The 20,214-nt window shown below is 35.8% G+C and overlaps 1 protein-coding gene across 5 annotated transcripts in view; it reads left to right on the top strand.

Moving 5' to 3' along the window:
• Nucleotides 1-20,214, top strand: part of COL24A1 (collagen type XXIV alpha 1 chain) — a 405,325-nt gene that overhangs the window by 280,431 nt on the left and 104,680 nt on the right. For all 5 annotated transcript variants that reach the window (XM_040470847.1, XM_040470844.1, XM_040470848.1 and 2 more), the window contains 3 exons: nt 354-407; nt 2,085-2,138; nt 2,302-2,409. In XM_040470847.1, the coding sequence (XP_040326781.1) occupies nt 354-407; nt 2,085-2,138; nt 2,302-2,409 (216 nt within the window). The remainder of the gene's footprint in view (nt 1-353; nt 408-2,084; nt 2,139-2,301; nt 2,410-20,214) is intronic.

Below are 20,214 nucleotides of genomic sequence, written 5' to 3'. Positions count from 1 at the left end.
ATTCTGAAAGCAAGTGAAGGATAGCAGATAAAAATGGGAAGTGTTCTCAAGTAAGTCAGAAAATATATCTGTCAGAAAAAATTATCTATCTATCTATCTATCTATCTACCTACCTATACTGTGTGTGTGTGTGTGTGTGTGTGTGTGTGTGTGTGTGAGTGTGTGTGTAAGAGAGAGAGAAGAAATAGAAATGATAAAGCTAGTGGGGCAAAATATTATCAAAAAATTAATCCAGGAAAAAGAAAAAACTGGGAAGTGTTTTAAAACTCCTATCCTCATGATATGCCTTCCATAAGTATTAGACATGTTGTTTTAGTAGAAAAAAAGTTTAATCTTTCCCTTTGTCTCTTCAGGGAAATGCTGGACCTACAGGCAATGTTGGAGTTGCTGGAGAACCAGGGTTACGGGTAAATGTCTGCTGGGAACCATTTTAATGCACTGGCCTATGTAGTTCACAGACTCAAAACTTAGCATAAATAAATCTTTAAAATGCATAATGAACCTTTCTGGTGCATAAAAGAAAACATTTGTCCTTATTTCATATTTCTATAGTTGCATGCAAAACCCTGTCCACATTGTATTAGTAGTGTTTGGAGTCCTAAACTCATACATCCTTTTCTCGGTATTGGGTATACTCTGCAGAATGCTTTACACATATTCAGAGTCACTGTGATTGTCACTACTGTTACCTTAAGAAGAAATTCACAGGGGCACCTGGGTGGCTCAGTCGGTTGAGCATCCATCTCTTGATCTCAGCTTAGATCATAATCTCATGGTTTGTGGGATCAAGCCCCTCATTGGGCTCTGTGCTGAGCATGGAGCCTGTTTCGGATTCTCTCTCTCCCTCTCTCTCTGCCTGTGTCTCAAAATAAGTAAATAAACATTTAAAATATAAACTTAAAAAAAAGAAGAAATTCACAAATAACAGTAATCAACTCTTAGGATATTCCCTGATGTAACAGGGCAAAAAATGATCACAATCTAATTTATGTTTAAAAAAATTCTAGAGTCACACAAAGTTATCAAGATTTGAGGAAAAAATTGTAAAGAAGTATAATTGGATAGCTTAGAGAAGTTATTCTACTATAGACAGCCTTTAAGCTGTGGTAAATTTTTCCCAAGATAATTTTAAGAGACATTTGCATACTAAAAGGCAAAGTAGGGAGATATATCTTACACCCGGTGTCTTTTTCATTTTCACTTTATTTGCAGAGGGTTGGGTAATGGAAGTGTCAGTGGTGGGAGCAATGGGGCAACTGTAAAGATGCACTAATTAACTTACTTTTAAATATTTCAGGTAACAAAAGAGCCAGTACTACTTTAATAGCTTCATAGAGTATGGCTATACTTTTCTGTGAAGTTCTCTATCTAAGAAGACAGCTTCTTGATGTACCAGGGCCTTTATTGTTGCATCTCCCCTGTAAAAGAGAAAATACAGACCATAAAAATCTGGTACACTGATTTTAACTAAATTAAGTCATATTAATCCATTTAATTCAGTACAGGAAGGTACTACAACTTTAAGAGATGTAGTATTTACAGTCTTTGAATTCAGAAACACAGGTCTAGCTATATAAATTTGCAGAGATACAAATGAATACATATTTATCTTAAATATCTAAAAAATAACATTCCAGGGGCGCCTGGGTGGCGCAGTCGGTTAAGCGTCCGACTTCAGCCAGGTCACGATCTCGCGGTCCGTGAGTTCGAGCCCCGCGTCAGGCTCTGGGTTGATGGCTCAGAGACTGGAGCCTGTTTCCGATTCTGTGTCTCCCTCTCTCTCTGCCCCTCCCCCGTTCATGCTCTGTCTCTCTCTGTCCCAAAAATAAATAAACGTTGAAAAAAAAATAACATTCTGGAACCATCTTTTTTTGAATTTATAATACTGACTCTTTAAATCATCTTCAGAGCTATTCCAAGCAAATTATATCAAGCTTATTATACTGACAAATAACCCTTATAAATAAAGAAGTAGGAATAAATGTACAAAAACCTGCTACTTTCTATAGATATCAGGAGAAAAAAGAAGTTAAGGTGAATGATTTAACAAAACAATAAATCTTACTGTTTTTGCTACACAATAGGGTGAACCAGGAGCACCTGGAGAAGAAGGTCTCCAAGGAAAAGATGGATTAAAGGTAAATTATACTTTCTCACTATGTATAAGTAGATTTTTTATGAAATCTTTAAAATATTACATAATTACATAATTACTTTTATGTTCTAAACAAAAATCTGCTTATTGTGTGATGTAATTATTGTGTTGCTCTCCCTTTCTTAAAAATTTCTACTGGGTTACAGGGAAACCCAGGAGGAAGGGGTCTTCCTGGAGAAGATGGAGAAAAAGGAGAGACGGGCTTACCAGGGGCTTCAGGACCCTTGGGTGGACCAGGTCTGATGGGTCCTCCGGTGAGTAGTGCTGGGTTCATTTTTGAGTACTCAGTAAATTCAGTCCCCTACATCTACACACACACACACACACACACACACACACACACACACACAGACACATTCTGATTGCCTTATACGTCCATTGGGTAATTGAAAGTGTGGAACTGTGACTTGAAAGAGGGCCAAACCAGGGACTGATTATCAGCCTACTTAATATCCAAGGAAGAAAGACACTTTTTCCATGTGACACACAAGTCCTTGAAGTTTTTTTCTCCCACTTTGAGATATAATTGACAGGTAACATTGTGTACAATGTTATGTATGTGTACAATGTATGTATGTATGTATGTGTATGTATGTGTACAATGTGATGATTTGATACACATATATACATATACATATATATGCATATATATAAATGATTACCAAATAGAATTAGTTAATACATCCACCATTTCACATTTGCTCTCTTAACAACTTTCAAATATATAATACTGTGAAGCAGTCACCACATTGTATATTAGATCTCTATGGGTTATTTATTTTATAAGTGGAAGCTTGTACCCATTGACTATTTCCCCATCTGTCCACTACTGGCAACAATCATCAATGTACTCTGTTTCAATGATTTCAGTTTTTTGTAGATAATATACATATATTATACATACACATATAAGATCATATAGTATTTTTTTCCTCTGCACATAACAATGCTTTCCAGGTCCATTCACATTGTTGCACATGTCAGAATCTCCTTCTTTTTGTGGTTGAACAATATTCCATTGTGTATATAAACCACAATACTATATATATATATACACACACCCCATATTTATATATATGTATATACATATGTATGTATATACATATATATTGTCAACTTACATTTGAAAAAAATGGTGTGTATATATATATATATATATATATATATATACACACACACACACACACATATATATAGTGTATATGCATGCACATATATGGACCGTATATGCATGCATTTATTTCTGGGTTCTCTATTCTTTTTCATTAATGTATATGTCTGTTTTAATGGCAGTATCATACTGTTTTGATTAGTATATATAGTTTGAAATTAATAGGTGTGATACCTCCAGCTTTATTTTTCTTTCTCAATGTTGTTTTGGTTATTTGGGGTATTTTGTGGTTCCAGGCAAAATTTAGGATTTTTTCTGATCCTGTAAAACATGCAGCTGTTATCTTGAAAGGAATTACATTGCATCTGTAGATGGTTTTGGGTAATATGGATATTTTAACAATATTAATTATTCCTACCTATGAACATGATATATCTCTCCATTTATGTGTCTTCAGTTTCTTTCATGAATGTCTTATAGTTTTCACTGCATAGATATTTCACTTCCTTGGTTATATTTATTCCTAAGTATTTTATTATTTTTGATGCTATTATAAATAGGAATGTTTTATTTCTTTTTTAGATATATATTGTTAGTGTATAGAAACATGACTGGGTTTTATAGGTGATTTTGTATATTGTTGTTTTTCTGAAGTCATTTATTAATTTTAACAGTTCTTTTGTGGAGTCTTTAGGGTTTTCTCTATATGAAGATAATGTATATCTTCAGGGACAGTTTTATTCCTCTCAAATTTGAGTGCCTTTTATTTCTTTTTCTTGCCTAATTTCTCTGGGTAGGATTTCTAGTACTATGTTGAATAGAAATGGTGAGAGTGGGCACCTTGGTCTCTTGTTGTTGACCTTAGAGGAAAAGTTTTCAATCTTTCACTGTTGAACATGATATTAGTAGTGGGTTTGTCATATATAACCTTTATTATGTTGAAGTTTGTTCCCCCCATTCCTGCTTTGTTGAAAGTTTTCATCATGAAAGGTTATTGAATTTTGCCAAGTACTCTTTCTGCATCTATTGAGATAATCATATGGTTTTCTTTAATTCTCTGAGTAGGGTTTATCACATTGATTGATTTGTAGACAAACAATCCTTGCATTCCTGGAATAAATCCCACTGGATCATGGTGTATGATCCTTTTAATGTGCTGAATTTAATTTGCTACTATTCTGTTGAGAATTTTTACATCTATATTCATTAGGGATATTGGGCTGTGCTTTTATTTTCTTATAATATCCTTATCTGGCTTTAGTATCAAAGTAATGTAGACATGAGCTTGGGTGTATTTTCTCCTCTTCAAAATTTTTAAAGAATTTGAGAAATATTATCATTAATTTGTCTTTAAATGTTTGGTGGAATTCATCAGCAAAATCTATTTTTCTTTGTTGAGAGGTTTTTCATTACTGATTCAGTCTCTTTATTCATTATTGGTCTATTCAAATTTTCTATTTCTTCATGATTCGGTCTTGGTAAGTACTATGTTTCTAGGAATTTATCCATTTCTTCTAAGTTGTCCAATTTGTTGACAAATAATTGTATCTGAGTAGGCTCTTATGAACCTTAGTCTTTCTGTAGTATAATGTCTCACTTATAATGTCTTCTCTTTCATTTCTAACTGTGCTTGAGGCCTTTCTGTGTTAGTGAGTCTAGCTAAAAGTTTGTCAATTTTGTTTATCATTTTAAGAAACCAACTACAGTAAAACCTTGGTTTGCAAGCATAGTTTGTTCTGGAAACATGCTTGTAATGCAAAACACTTGTATATTAAAGCAAATTTCCCCATAAGAAATAATGGAAACTCAGATGATTTGTTTCACAATCCAAAATTATTCATATAAAAATGATTATAATACTATAATATAATACAAAATATTAAAGAAAATACAAAATATTAAGAAAAATAAGCAAATTAGCCTGCACTGACCTTTGAAAACCTTCGTGGCTGGTGTGAGGGAGACAAGAGAGAGGAGGGTTATTGTGTAGGATGACTTTCACTATCACTAACAGAATCACTACTGTCTATTGGTTCAATTGAATCTTTTTCTTTCCATGAAACTTTAACAGGAAACTATCCAATGACCTAGAATGAAGCAAAGCATTCTTAAGCTTACTCTTGTGTGGAAAAGCAAAGGACTGTCAATAGGTCCTTTGAAGTGACAAAAAGTATACTAGTACCATTTGTGCGTACCTTCCAATGTTTTGAAAAATCACTGATTTCTGCCAAACACCACACGGCCTGTGACTGAGCATCCAAGCATGGAAGATGATCACCCACAATCCCTCAGTGATAGAGAGAAAGAACTATTGGCTCAGTTGTTATCATGTGATGTTCAGTGTCATGATAACTCATATTTCAAGGCATCGCTCATTTATCAAGTTAAAACTTATTAGACATGTGGGCTCATTTTGCAGAACACTCGCAGAACAAGTTACAATATATGAAGCAATCCAAGATTTTACAGTATTACTTTTGTTAATCTTTTCTATAACTTTTGTGTTTTCTATTTCACTTACTTTTTGCTCTAATCTTCATCATTTCTTCTGCTAACTGTGGCTTTAGTTTGCTCTTTTTTTCCTACTTCTTTGAGGTGTAAAGTTAAGTTACTTATTTGAGATCTTTCTCCTTTTTTTAATGTAGGCTCTTATCACTGCAAACTCCCCACTTAGAACTGCTTTTGCTGCATTCCATAAATTTTGCTATGTTGTGTGTCTATTTTTGTTTGTCTAACGATTTTTTTATTTCCCTTTTGCTTTCTTCTTTCATCCATTGTTTGTTGAGGAATATGCTTTTTAATTTCTTTGTATTTGTGAATTTTCCAGCTCTCTTCCTATTGTTGATTTCTAGTTTGATACCATTGTGGTTAAAAAGATGCTTGATATAATTTCTATCTTCCTAAGTTTGTTGAGACTTACATTGTGACCTTATATATGATCTGTCCTTGAAAATATTTCATGTAGGCTTAAAAAGAATGTATATTCTGCTGCTGTTCGATGGAATATTCTATATATGTCTGTTAGGTATATTTGGTTTATAGTGTTATTCAAATCCATTGTTGTCTTATTGATTCTCTGCCTGGATGATATAACCATTTTAGAGAGTAGGCTATTAAAGTCTCCCAACTATTATTATGTTGCTTTGTATTTCTTCTTTTATTTCTGTTAGTATTTGCTTTACCTATTTAAAAGCTCCAATGTTTGGTGCACAAATATTTATAATTATATATTATTGATTATCATTATGTAATGACCTTCTTTTTCTCTTATGATTATTTAGCTTACAGTCTACTTTGTCTAATGTTAGTGTAAGTATCCCTGCTTTCTCTTGGTTACCCTTGTTTCTTTTGCTTGAAGTATCTTTTTCCATTTCTTCACTCTGTCTTTGTGTGTCCTTAAAGCTTAAGTGTCACTTGCAGGCAGTATATAGGTCACTCTTGTCTTTTTATCCATGCAGCTATTCTGTATTTTTTGATTAGTGGATTTAATACATTTACAATTAAAGTAATTTTTGATAAGGTCTTCCTATTGACATTTAATTAATTGCTGACTGTTTTGTAGATCATTTCTTCCTTGTTTTCTCCCTTATTGTCTTACTTTGTGATTTTATGACTTTTTTGTAGCAGTGTGACTTAATCTTTTATTAAAATTTGTGTATCGACCACACTCTTCCTTTGTGGCTTACATAAAATATAGCATCCTATTTTAAGCAGGTAACAACTGCAATAGCATACAGAAACTTTATACTTTTACTTCTTCTCTCCTCTTCACATTTCAGGTCATTAATGTTACAATTGACATCTTTTTATATTATGTATACAGTAACAAATTATTTTAGTTATTTTAGTTTAATATGTTTGTTTTTGAACTTTTTAACTAGAGTTATAAGTGATTTATGCACCATCATTACAATATTAGAGAATCTGGCTTTGAATATGTATATATATTTATATCTGTTGGTGAATTTTATACATTCATGTTTTTATGACATTAATTATATTTTTTTTATTTGAGTTTGAAAAGTGCCCTTTAGTATTTCTTGTAAGACAGTCTTAGTGGTGATGAACTCATAAGCTTTTGTTTTGGGGGGACAGTCCTTATCACATCTTCATTTCTGAAAGACAGCTTTGCTGAGTATAGTATTCTTGGTTGACTTTTTTTTTTCCTTTCAGTATTTTGAAGCAAATTTTTGACTTTCTACTGGCCTGCAGTTTCTGCTGAGAGATGTACTTATAGTCATATGGAGGCTCTCTTTTGTGACAAGTCAATTTTCTCTTGCTGCTCCCCAAATTCTCTTTGTCTTTGACTTTTTATAATTTAATTATGATGTGTCTCAAAGTAATTCTTTTTAGATGCAACTTATTTTGGATCCTTTAGGCCTCAAGAACCTGGATATCCATTTCTCTCCCCACGTTTTTGGGACATTTTCAGCCATTATATCTTCAAATAGACTTTCTGGTCCTTTTTCTTCTCCTTCTGGTCTCATCACAATGCACGCACGTATTATTTTACTTGATGCTATCTCATAAGTACCATAGACTTTCTTCACTTTACTTTGTTCTTTTGTTTGTTTTGCTTTTTTCATTTTACTCCTCTGGGTGACTTCAAATAACTTATTGAGTTCACAGCTACTGCTTGGTTCAGTCTACTGCTGAAGCTCTCTATTGAATTCTTTAGTTCAGTCATTGTATTGTTCATCTCTAGGATTTTTATTTTATTTATTTTTATGGTTTCTCTTTCTTTGTTGAATTTCTCATTTCGTTCATGCATTGTTTTTCTAATTTTACTTGTCTGTGTGTTCTTATAGTTCACTGTACTTCTTTAGGAGGATTACTCTGAATTATTTGTCAGAAAGTCCATGAAATTCCATTACTTTCATATCAGTTATTGAAGTTTTATTAGTTTCCTTTGGTGTTGTCATGTTTACTTGATTCTTTATGATCCTTGTATCCTTGCACTGGTATCGGCGCATTTGAGTAAGTAGTCTCTCTTCCAGACATTAGAGGTTCATTTTGGCAGGGAAAGTCCTTCACCAGTCTGCTTTGCTTGGGATACTGGACTGGTTAACTGGTAGAATTTGTGGTAGGTACAGCTTGCCACTGGGGTCTCCAGTTGTGCAAGGTCCCTACCCACGTTCTGAAGTTGGGGGAGGGTTGTCACTGGCTGTTCTCTGCAGCTAAGTGAGCCTGCTGTCTTGAACTTCATGTTCAAGTGAGGCCAGTGAATAGGCACCCTGGTTGGGTAGGGATGCTGGTAGGGTGAGATCTTAGGCTGTATTGCCTGGCAAGGCAATGCCTCTGATTGGACTCTGTATTTAGGCAAGGTCTCATCTTGTGCATCCTAACTGGATAGTGCTACTGGCTGCACTCCATTTTCATGAGACAACAAGCAGGGTTTCACAGTGGGACAGACCCACAGGCTATGTCCCAATTTTGTGCAGAGTTGCAGACTGTGCTTCATGATTACCTAGGCCACTGGCTGTGCCTCTGTGTTGCTTAAGGTCACTTGCCTGGCTTTCTGGTCAAATGGGGCCTCCAGCTATATCTCAGTGTTGGTTGAGGCTGGAGACTATATGCTTCATGGGTGGCATTACTATTGAGCTCTTTTGTTGGGTGGGGTTTAAGTCTATGCTTTGTGATTGGGCAGGGCCACTTGCTGGGCTTCTTGTCTATCCACAGTTGCAAGCTGTGCTTAGTAACTGGACAGGGCCATTAACTAGATTTTGCTGCTGGGTAGAGCTGTTGGCTGGACTTTACAGCTGGGCAGTACTTTAAGCTGAGTTCCAAGACTGTCTGGGGCCACTGTTCAGATTCTCTGGTCATGCCCAACATTTTGACGGGGCTGCTGGTTTGGCTGCCTGTCTGAGTAGGTCTATAGTATGGATTCCACAAATGCCCAAATTCTATGGCCAGGCAATCCTGGTTGAGTGAGATGGGAGTATATGCTTAGCTGTTGGGCAAGGTTTCAGGTTTGCTTCCCTGACTACTCAGGGACATATAATGGGCTCCACAGCAAGTATGACCCTTTGGCTGGGGACCCAAATAATGCAGAACACTTCAGGCAAGATCTCTGACCAGACAGAGCCACCAACTCAGCTCTGCAGATGTGCAGAATCACTGGCTGGGATCTCTGCTCAGGTGCTACTGCAATCAAGAATGCAGTCCACCAAGATCTGGTGCAGGATGCTGTAATCCTTGCCTCTCTTCTCTGTCTCTATCTGATCCTTAGTAGTCAAGTCTGCATTCTTTCCCAATGATCCCCATGAGGTGAAACTTTATTGGGCTACCTTGGAAGCATTCTACAATACTGGGGGAGCTAAATGTGCATTTTGGATTTTTCTTTTCCTCACTGGAGAAACTATAAGCCAAGGGAGCCACTTGATGCAGTACTCTGCTGGTCTGAGGAAAGGACAATGCAATCAAAGTGAAATTTTTACTCTTACCTTTCTGCTTGGTCCTTCTGTATCCCTGTGATCTAGGAGAGTGCCTCAGCCTCACCCCCAGGTTCTAGGATTTTCACAATGGTGGGTCTTTTATATGGATACTAGCTACTTGGTCTTCTTCTGAGGATGGCTGAATTCAGGAATGACTTATGTGAGTATCCTGATGATGTCACCTCAGCTATGGAAATTCTGTCATAAAGCATTTGAAGGGGAACATTTTGTGTTATCTCAAACTTAGTTTGATTGACTATTTCTGATTTTTATTCATTGAGCTGACATTATGCCGGTAGAGGAATGTCCTAACTCTAGAATGCCATAAGAAGTCCTTTGCAGGCATAATTTAAACTATCAGGATCTGATATAAAATTGTAGTATTACTTCAAGGGAAATTCTAAATGTATTGGACAGATTCTCTCACCACAGAGCCAATAGAAGATGTAAATAAATAATGAGAACAGCTTTTTTCTTGCTTAAATCCTTAATTTATGATATTTGTTACATCTTCTAGATAAGGCCTCTTTGGACATTTTGTCTTTTTACTTTACTGTCCCCTCGTCTTTATCTCACATGTTTAAACATGTGTTCTCCTCCCAAGATTATTCTCTCTTTACTTTTCTAAGTATTCTTGCCTTTGAAGACATTCTCATATCTTGGGAGTCATTACTTATGATCCTACCATAAAATGATTTCTCTTTTTGCCATACCCTAGGGGTCTTATTTAGCCTTTTAAAGATATTTCCTGCCCCTAGTAATCTCAATTACATCTCCAAGAACTAAGAAGAAGCCCTATCTGGAAGAATACAACAAATACCATAAATTAAGCACAAACTGGCTACCTTGCCATTCATATCATTTACCCATAATTATAATTCCTTTAGTATCTATTAAAATAATGCTATCTCACCTCTTCTCCAAAATAATAGATAATTATACCAATGTATTTCAAAGTGACATTTGAAGTTTGAGGATGAATCAGAAATGTCTCCTGTTTTTTAGCAATTGGCAAGTTGAGTCTTTTTTCCCTCTGGTTTTACATAAGTGGTAAAGTGTCCGTTTCTATTCCATCCTGCTCTCTCAGTCCTGGAAAACTATGATAGGTGCTTCACTGCAGCAAATATAAAGCACTGGGGAATCACCCCCCAATATTATCTTCAAACTATTGGTCCAGGCACTGAACAATAGAATTTCACTTACATTTTCTCACAGAATCCTTCCAATAATCCAGTAGTGCTTTATTTTCCCCACTTTACAACTGAAAAATATAGACTCAGAGAAAGATAAGTATAATTGCAGATGGCAGAGCTGACTCTAGCTCCTTTATTGTCTGACTTCTATGCCTCTAAGCCACACTACTCCATGAGGTGACCAGCCTTGGGCTTATGTTTTGCCTTTTTTGGGGGATATTGACATTTTCATCTTTTGTAGAGGACTCATCAGGGCTGGACTCACAGAGAAACCACGTAACAAATGCTGAAAAAGTGTAATTATCTTTCTGAGAATTCTTACCAAATTATTTTTATATAAGAAAGTCATTAACAATTAATAATACTTTAGCATGGATTTTTTTTAATCACCTAGCTTACTTCCCCAGCAGAATCCTAAATGTTGGTAGGAAGAACACAGAACTAAATAAAAGGTCTAGCCATGCCATAGGATAACAGACAGGAACCCCAGATGGGGATGATGCAGCCTGACAGCTGGTGATGGGCAGAACAGAGATGAAAAAAGAGGCTCAAAACAAGACATAGAAAAATGATAAACACAGATTTCATCTGCTTCATAATTTTTCCCAGGAATAATCTTGCCTGTACACATCTTTGGTGCCTTTTTTAGTAACAACACATGTGTGTTTCTTTTTTATTCTTTTTGTTGTTGTCTTTGGAATTTTAAATGTCTTTCAGCTCATAAACCCAATAAAAATACCATGGCACATTTTTTTTCAAAAGAATTTTATGATCCAAGGAACTATTGCTTAATCAGACAGCCTGATGTTGGATTTATTTCTCACTTTAAAAACATTCTTCCTTAGGCAATGTCACAAAGATGCTACCTATTCTTGAAAAATAAACAAGACAGTGAGAAAAAAAGAAATACAATTTATTTTTCAAGAAAAGAAATGTTCTTCTCTCTAGAAGACTGGAAAATGAGAACTAGGTTGAAAAATAAAGCAGGGGAAGCATCAGTAACAAATTCCTAAATCTAAGATTTAGACTACTTTGAGCATAATTTTAAAATGTGTATTTTATGCTTGAATTCTATGCTAAAGAATTCAGTTGCCTAAATGCATAACTCTGTATGCGAGAAGAATTTGGAAGCATCTGAGAAGAAACATCTGCCTGAGTTATAGTCTGTCATGCATTTCTTTAAAAATCTATCACTGTACTATCTAACATCTAAACAGATGTGAAGCTATGGAAGTTAAAAGTTGAATATGTAAAAATGAAATTGTCTTATTTTATCTGTTAGGACAAAACTTGGTTGGATTTATTGAAGTGTGATTTTTTTTTCCCACCTGTATAGATAGAGGGGTATGATAATTAGGAATAGGGGAAAGTCTTGAGAAAAGATGAAGCAAAATAAAGCTAAGAAGCTTTTTTAATAGGATCTTACAAAGCAAAGTCAGAAAGATGAAAGGACTTATCATTAGTTAGAAAAGAATAATAAGGTATACATGAATCGTATTTCTGAGATAATTTCCTTGGAAACCCTAAAAAATAATAAGTTTGGAAATTTGAGGTCAGTGGCATTAAGGAGTAAAGCACTTATTTAAATCTTTGTCTTCTGAATGATTTTTATGACTCTGGTCTTAGGCTTGTTTGTTCTGAACTGTTGTGTCATAAAGCAACACAGAAATAGAAAGACCTCTGCACTGACCATTATGCAAGAATTGCTCTACCACTGTCCCTACTCTACCACTAAAGAGCTGTACATTGTTGGGTGAGTCCTTCTTTGGTTTCTCAGTTTACACATTATACATGATAAAGGGGTTGGAGCTGGGCAGAGCCTCCCAAGATGACTGTGTCAGGGAGGGATGCTGAATGGGCAAGAATGTTTCTTCTATTACTATGTGAGTCAGAAAAAAATCTTTGTATGTATATCTAACATGAGATTCTGTATAGGCTTTCTTTGGAAGAAAAGGTTCTATAGCTTTTAAAAAAAAAAAAGCATTAACTTAGATGCTCCAAAATTTTATTAGCTTCATAGATTGTGACTCTATAAAATGTATTTGTCCATTCATTAATTCAAAGAAAGTTTTGAGTACCTTCTATGAATCAAGAACTCTGCTAAGCAATGGGAATACCAAGGGGGAACAAGATTAGCAAGATTCCTGATCTCAGATTTTATGATATTGTGAACACTGACAATAGACTAGATCATTGCAGATAGCAATAAATGCAATGATGAAACAAATAGGGTGATGAAAAATAATAGCTGGTTAAGAGAATAGAAGCCTATTTCCAATAGGGCATTGAGGGAAGGATTCTCTGGACAGGGGAGGATTCAGTTGAGACCTGACGAATGAAAAAGAACCAGTCATGCCAAGAACTTTGAGAGATCACTCAAGGCAGATGGAATAGTAAGGGCCAATATCTGGAAGTGGGAATGGTCTAGATGTATTTGGAAAACTAAAGGGAAGCTAATTATAGCTATAGCATAGAGAATAGTGAAAAGTTTTTTGAGATGAGCTTGAAGAAATAAATAGGAAGCAGATCATGAAGGATTATTTAAATCATGGTACAAAGTTTGGTTTTTTTATTCAGAGTGTAGTAAAAAGGCATTGAAAGTTTTCAGACAGAAGAGGAACATAACCTGTGATAGGAATCATTCTATAACTCCCAAACTTTGTTTACTATATCTAACATTATTGGCTGTCTCAACGAATAAAATAAATCCCAGGGGACAAAAATAGAACAAGATAAATTTGAATTACAAGAACATGTTATGTGCTAAGAAAAGTCAAAGGGAAAAATAATGATCTTTCCAACAAATGGTGCTAAAACAAGTAGATACCTTCATGCAAAAGAATGTTGCAAAAAAAGTTGGACCCTTATCCTACACACAAAAATTAACTCAAAATGGATCATAGACCAAAATTTAAGAGCTAAAACTATAAATGTCTTAGAAGAAAACATATCAGTAAATCTTCATGACCTTGATTTATGCAAAGTTTTCTTAGATAGCACCAAAAGTATAAGTGACAAAAGAAAAAATAAACTGGACTTCATTAAAATTAAGTTTTGTGCTGGCTGGCTGAGTTGGTTGAACATTAAATTCTTGATCTCAGCTCAGCTCTTGATCTAAAGGTTGTAAGTTCAGGCCCCATGTTGGGCTCCACATACTGGATGTAAACCCTACCTACAAAAAAAAAAAGGAAAGAAAAAAGGAGGGATGGAGGAGAGGAAGGAAGGAAGGAAGGAAGGAAGGAAGGAAGGAAGGAAAGGAAGAAAGAAAGAAAGAAAGAAGAAAAGAGAAAGAAAATAATTTTGTGCTTCAAAAAACACCATTAGGGCAGTGAAAAGACACCCATGAAAAGGGAGAAAATATTTGCAAATCATATATGATAAAGGACTGTATCCAAAATATGCAAAGAACCCTTCCAACTCAGTAGTAAAAAGATAAGCCAATTGAAAAATTGAGTGAAACATTTAAACAGATGTTTCTCCAAAGAAGATATATAGTTAGCCAATAAGCAATTGAAAAGATGATCAACATTATTAGCCATTAGGAAAATTCAAATAAAACCACAACGAGATGCCACTTCACTTGACTAGGATGGTTATAATTAAAAAAAATTAAAAATAAAAAAAAACCCAGAAAATATCAAATGTTGCTGAAGATGTAAATATACATTGCTGATGGGATATAAAATGGTACAGCCACTTTGTAAATCAATTTGGCATTTTCTCAAAGTGATAAACACGGAATTGCTATATGATCCACCAATTCTATTCCTAGGTATATACCCAATAGAATTGAAAGCAGAGTTCAAACAAAATTTGAATTTTGTACCTGACTATTTATAGAAGCATTTTAATGGTAGCCAAAATAACATAAATGATCATTCAACTGATGATTTGTAAATGTATATTAATAAATGTAGCGTATCTATGCAATGGATTATTACTTGGCAATGAAAAGAAATGATGTACTCATACATGCTACAACACTGATGGACCTTGAAAACATTATGCTTAGGGGTGCCTGGGTAGCTCAGTCCGTTAGGTGTCAGACTTGTTTTCAGCTGAGGTCACGATCTCACAGTTCATGAAATTAAGCCCTACATCGGGGTCCATGCTAACAGTATGGAGCCTGCTTGGGATTCTCTCTCTTCCTCTCTCTCTGCCCCTCCCCTGCTTATACTTGTCCTCTCTCAAAATAAATAAACATTTAAAGAGAAAAGAAAAGAGAACATTATGCTAAGTGAAAGCAGCCAGTCAAAAAAGACCACATGATATATGACATGTCCCAAATAAGGCATATCTAGACAGACAGAAAGTAGATTAGCGATTGCCTATGGCTACTAGGGATGGTGGTTGGGAGGAAATGGGAAGTGACTGCTTGTGGATACAGGGTTTCTTTTGGGGGCAATGAAAATGTTCTAAAATTGATTGTGGTGATGGTTGCACAACTCATTGAATTGTATACTTTAAACAGGTTCATATATGGTATATGACTTGTATCTCAAAGTTGTTTAAAAAATAGATGTGATGTGGGGTGCCTGGGTGGCTCAATCGGTTAAGTGTCTGACTTTGGCTCAGATCCTGATCTCGTGGTTCGTGAGTTCAAGTCCCACCTATGGGCTGTGTGCTGACAGCTCAGAGCCTGGATCCTGCTTCAGATTCTGTGTCTCCTTTTCTCTCTGCCCCTCTTCCTGCTCATGTTCTGTCTCTCTCTCTCTTCTTCAAAACTAAATAAACATTAAAAAAATTTTTTAAATAGATGTGATGTGTTACTTTCAAGACAATATAGCTACTCTCACATATTTAAAGTGATAGGCTGGAATCTCAACTCCTTCTATTTAATGAGTAGGCTCAGCATAAAGCCAACTATTCTCTGTCAGCATATAAAAGCATTCTTATGTTAGGAATTATTGAAGAAGTTTACTAAAACATGCTCATTTAGAAAATGTTGCTATTTTTCCAGTCTGCTGCAAGCCTCTAAGTACACAAATGAGTTGCGGTAGGGTTGCCTTTTAAAAGCAAATATTTTGCAGCAAGATATTTCTTATGCATTTTTAGAACAAGCACTAAAATAAACCAGCCTAATATCAGTGGAAGTTCCAACCCCATCCCACATCCCCCCCAATCCACGTCCTCCCCTCCACCCCACAAAAAGAAGAAGCAACCTGTCTTTGAAGAGAAAAAAGATGTGGACAAAAGAACCAGGAGAAATCTTTCCGGTTATAATGACAAAAGAAAATGCAATAGCAATCCCCTTTTTCACATGTAATGTGTTCTTCAAATGTACAAAGGTTTACTGTGCAAAATGTTCCCAATAGATGCATATGTTACATTTCTTAGAAACAAAAAGGTAGTATAAAAATGTCTCACTACTCTTCACCTTTTGTTCATAAACTTTGGCTTTACTACAAACTTTAGTACATGTTTTTTAAGATGTTATTTCTTTACAAATGAATACCAAGTAGCCTAGGTTACTGTCTGATTAAGGCTAAATATTTTCAATCTGGGGCATGCATTCTATCATTCATTTGTTTATTAAATATTTATTAATCAACAGTTATATGCCAGGCACAGTTCTGGGTACTAATGTTAAAGCAATAAACAAAACAGACAAGGTCCCTGCTGTCCTGGAACTTAACACTGCGGCGTGGGAAGGAAACGTGAACAAGAATGATAATTTCTGAGAGTGATAAGTGCTGTGAGGAAAAGAAAACATGGTAATGAGATAAAGAGTGACTAGGTAATAGACCACTTTAAATTGGGGTGGTCACAGAAGGACTACCTAGGGTTACATTGAACCAGATGTCTAAGGATAAGAGGCAGCCAGTCATGTAAATATCTAAGTAAAAGTTTTCTAGGTAGAGGGGACATTTAAATGCAAATGCTCTAAGGCAGAAAGGGCATGTATTAGATGCACTATTAGAAAGGGGCCAGATGGGGTGGGCGTGGGGGGGGAGGGAATGGCCAAGTAATTGCAATGTAGTGAGTAACTTGAAAACATAACATCAGAGAAATAAAAGGAGCCAGATCATATAGAGGATTACAGACCGTAATAAGAGATTTGAAGATGATTCTGATTTCAATGTGCAGCCATTTGGAAGGTTTTAAACAGGTCAAGGGGTTTGAAATGTTAATTTCACTAAATGTTAATTTAGTGATCATTTGGGAAATTTTGAAGAAATAGACTATGAGGGTAAAAGTGGACTTAGAAGGCCGTGGCAATAGTGTAGATGAAAAGTAGTATGGTTGGGAATGTAAGGGGACAATAGAGATAGGGGATAGTGATCCCATTTAAGACATATTTTGGAGATACAGCTGACTGTAATCACTCATTGTTTGGATGTTGAGAAAGAGGGAAAAAATAATGAAGAATAAACCCTGGTTTTTAGCTGGAGCAACTGAACTGGTGATCATATCATTAAATATATTACAGACCTACAAATTGGTATTTACATATGTGGATATATGTGATTTCATTATTTTTGGTTTATTTGGTTTTCCTCACAAGCTCTAACTTACTGATTAGTGAGGAATGGTTGGAGGCTTGGGGGCAAAAGAAAATTTTAAATCCAACTCAGTTGAAAGCTTAAACAATTTGTTCCTATAAATTAGTAGTCTCTGTAGGTAATGCTCAGACTCTTACAATGTTGCTTCTCAAATTTATCAGCTCTTGACCTCCCTCTTTTGCTCTTTTCCATTAGAGAGTCTGAGTGTCTGGTGATGGTAAGGATGAGGAGGCTTTGGAACTAGGTGCAGGTGTTTAAGATAGGGACATGGTAATGTCCCTTGTCAGTTTCCTTACTGCCTACCCTGCTGGCCTCTGATGATAATGTCTGCAGCTAGTAATTTTCATTTCCTTTCTGGGAGAGGTTCCCTCTAATCAGCTTCCACTAATCTGCAGATCCCTCTCAGGTCTTCTGGATTCTCATTCAGCTCTAGCCCAGGAAGTCTGCTCATCAGCCGTTATGACAGAGCCATGTCTTTCTAGAGTAATGACCACTCCCCCACCACACACATACACAAGCTCCCCAGGTATTTCTAAGTTGCCATCTACATCATATAGGAATCAAGGAGTAGGTTAGGAAAATTTAACAAATGTTCATCATTTTGATTTTCCTGAGCATCCAAAGTGATATGGCCATAAACCAAGTGCTATCTAGAGAGAAGGTACCTTTCCTGTATCCTGAAGAGGTAGTGGGGAACAAGAGTCTCACTTTACCAAAACTCAGAAAGAGGAAAATCTGAACATCTAGGTCTCTCCCTCCCTTTTTGCGCTCCTGTATTCTCCTGGAGCCAAAAGAAAAACAACAACAACAACAACAACAACAACAACCTGGCTTTCTCTCTATTTCTCCTATATCATATTCTCATCCTTTTATCACCTAGTAAAAAGCCTTAGAGTTCTATTGCAGTAGACGGAAGGTGTGTCTTCTCTATAATATAGGACAGCTCTGTATGCTGGGTGCTCCAAGGTCAACTTGTGAATTATTAAAGTTGGAAACAAAGAAAACAGAAAAATTTTCTTAATACATATAACCCTTGGGCATATGACCCCCTCAAGCTATGAATAGGGTAAAGTCCATATATTCAAAAAGGCAAAATTGAAAAGCAATTTTGATCATTTTAAAAATACTGCCACATTATAGCAGAGTTGGAGAAGACAAGAAAGAGACCAGATTTAGAGATTTGAGGGGATAATTCAAGGGTTCAGTTTGAGGCACATAAAGTTTGAAATCCCTATTAGAAATTCAAAAAGATGTCAGTAGGTAGGATAACCAGAAGGTCAATGATACAGTCAGGACAGGTGACATAATTTTAGGAATCATTAGAATATAAGGAGGTGTTATATAAGGAAGCCAAAAATTCAGGAAGCATGCTGCCATATAAACAAAACCTTAAAATTTTTCAAGAATGAAAAAAGGTTGAGATAAAATGAGCCATTGGATTATTGGATTTAGCTATATGAAGGTTACATGGTGACCTGAAAGGGAAGCAATTTCAGAGCTGTGGTAAGAACAAAAGCTCAAATGAAGAGGGAATGAGAAGTAAGAAAATAGTGGCAATGAGCATAAACAGGTCTTTCAAAAAGTTCGCTGTGATGGGGAAGTAAAGATTGAACTAGAAAAGTACATGAAACATTGAATGAGTGAATAGAAAGGAAGGGAGGGAGGGACACGAGGTCAAGGAAGGGTTTTGGTTTTGTTTTTTAATGAGTGCTATCTAGCTTATTTAATTGCTGTCGGAAATGATGTAGTCAAGAGGAAAAAAATGATAGTGCAAGTGTTAAGAGAAGGCCATGAAGGGAACATGGGCTTTAGATACAAGTGAGGCACTGGCTTCAGACAAGCAACAGAGAAACTTCTTCCTTTGTAAGAGAAGGGAGGCGGAATATGTGTGTGCATAAGGAGGTATGTCGGTAGATCGGGTGTGGGAAAGAGGAGGTGGCTCTTGTTTGATTGCTACTCTGTCTCAGTGCAGTATAAGGCAAGGTCATTCACTTGACACTGAGGCGAAAATGGAAGTTTGAAGAATGTGTAAGTCCTTGTACAGACTAATGACAAATTTCTCAATTATACACGTTTGTGAGAGGCCTATCACTTTAATTTTTACATTCTCCACAAGTTTTTGTTGGTATTTAAATATATAAACACTTACAGCGATGTCTAAACTGCATGGTGGTTGGCAGATAACATTGCCATGCAGTAGTGTTGGACGACACCTGAATAGTTGAATTCATTGCACCTCATTGTGAGGTGCTGATATAATAAAGGTGTCAGTGAATTCCCTCTTGTGCAAGTATTGCAACAAAGGCCTAACATTTTTTAAAATTATACATTTAAGTCACATATTTACAAATTAAAGAATTAAAAATATGATCTCAATAAATGAAACAAAAAGCATTTAGTAAAATACAATATCCACGTTGACTATCATACTTAATGGTGAAACTTCAAAGAATGAGCAAAGATCACCACTATTCACCATTTCTATCTAACATTTACTCAGAAACCCAGCCAGTACGGTACAAGAGAAATAATCTACAGATAAATTATTAGAATTAAGGAGATTTTAGCAAGATGCTAAATATAAGAATATACAAAAATAGATTCCATTCTTCTTCACCAGCCACAAGCAGTTTAGAAAACCTTAAATAATATTTACTGGGGGCGCCTGAGTGGCTCAGTAGGTTGAGCATCCAATTCTTAATTTCAGCTCATGTCATGATCTCACAGTTCATGGGATTGAGCCCTGTATCGGGCTCTGCACTGACAGCATGGAGCCTGTTTGGGATTCTCTCTCTCCCTTTCTCTCTGCCCCTCCCCT

Source organism: Herpailurus yagouaroundi, unplaced genomic scaffold, assembly GCF_014898765.1.
Source record: "Herpailurus yagouaroundi ecotype Mexico unplaced genomic scaffold, PumYag 77, whole genome shotgun sequence".
In the NCBI taxonomy this organism is placed as follows: domain Eukaryota; kingdom Metazoa; phylum Chordata; class Mammalia; order Carnivora; family Felidae; genus Herpailurus; species Herpailurus yagouaroundi.
The sequence above is the reverse complement of the archived record's forward strand: the minus strand, read 5'-3'. Positions and strand labels throughout refer to the sequence as shown.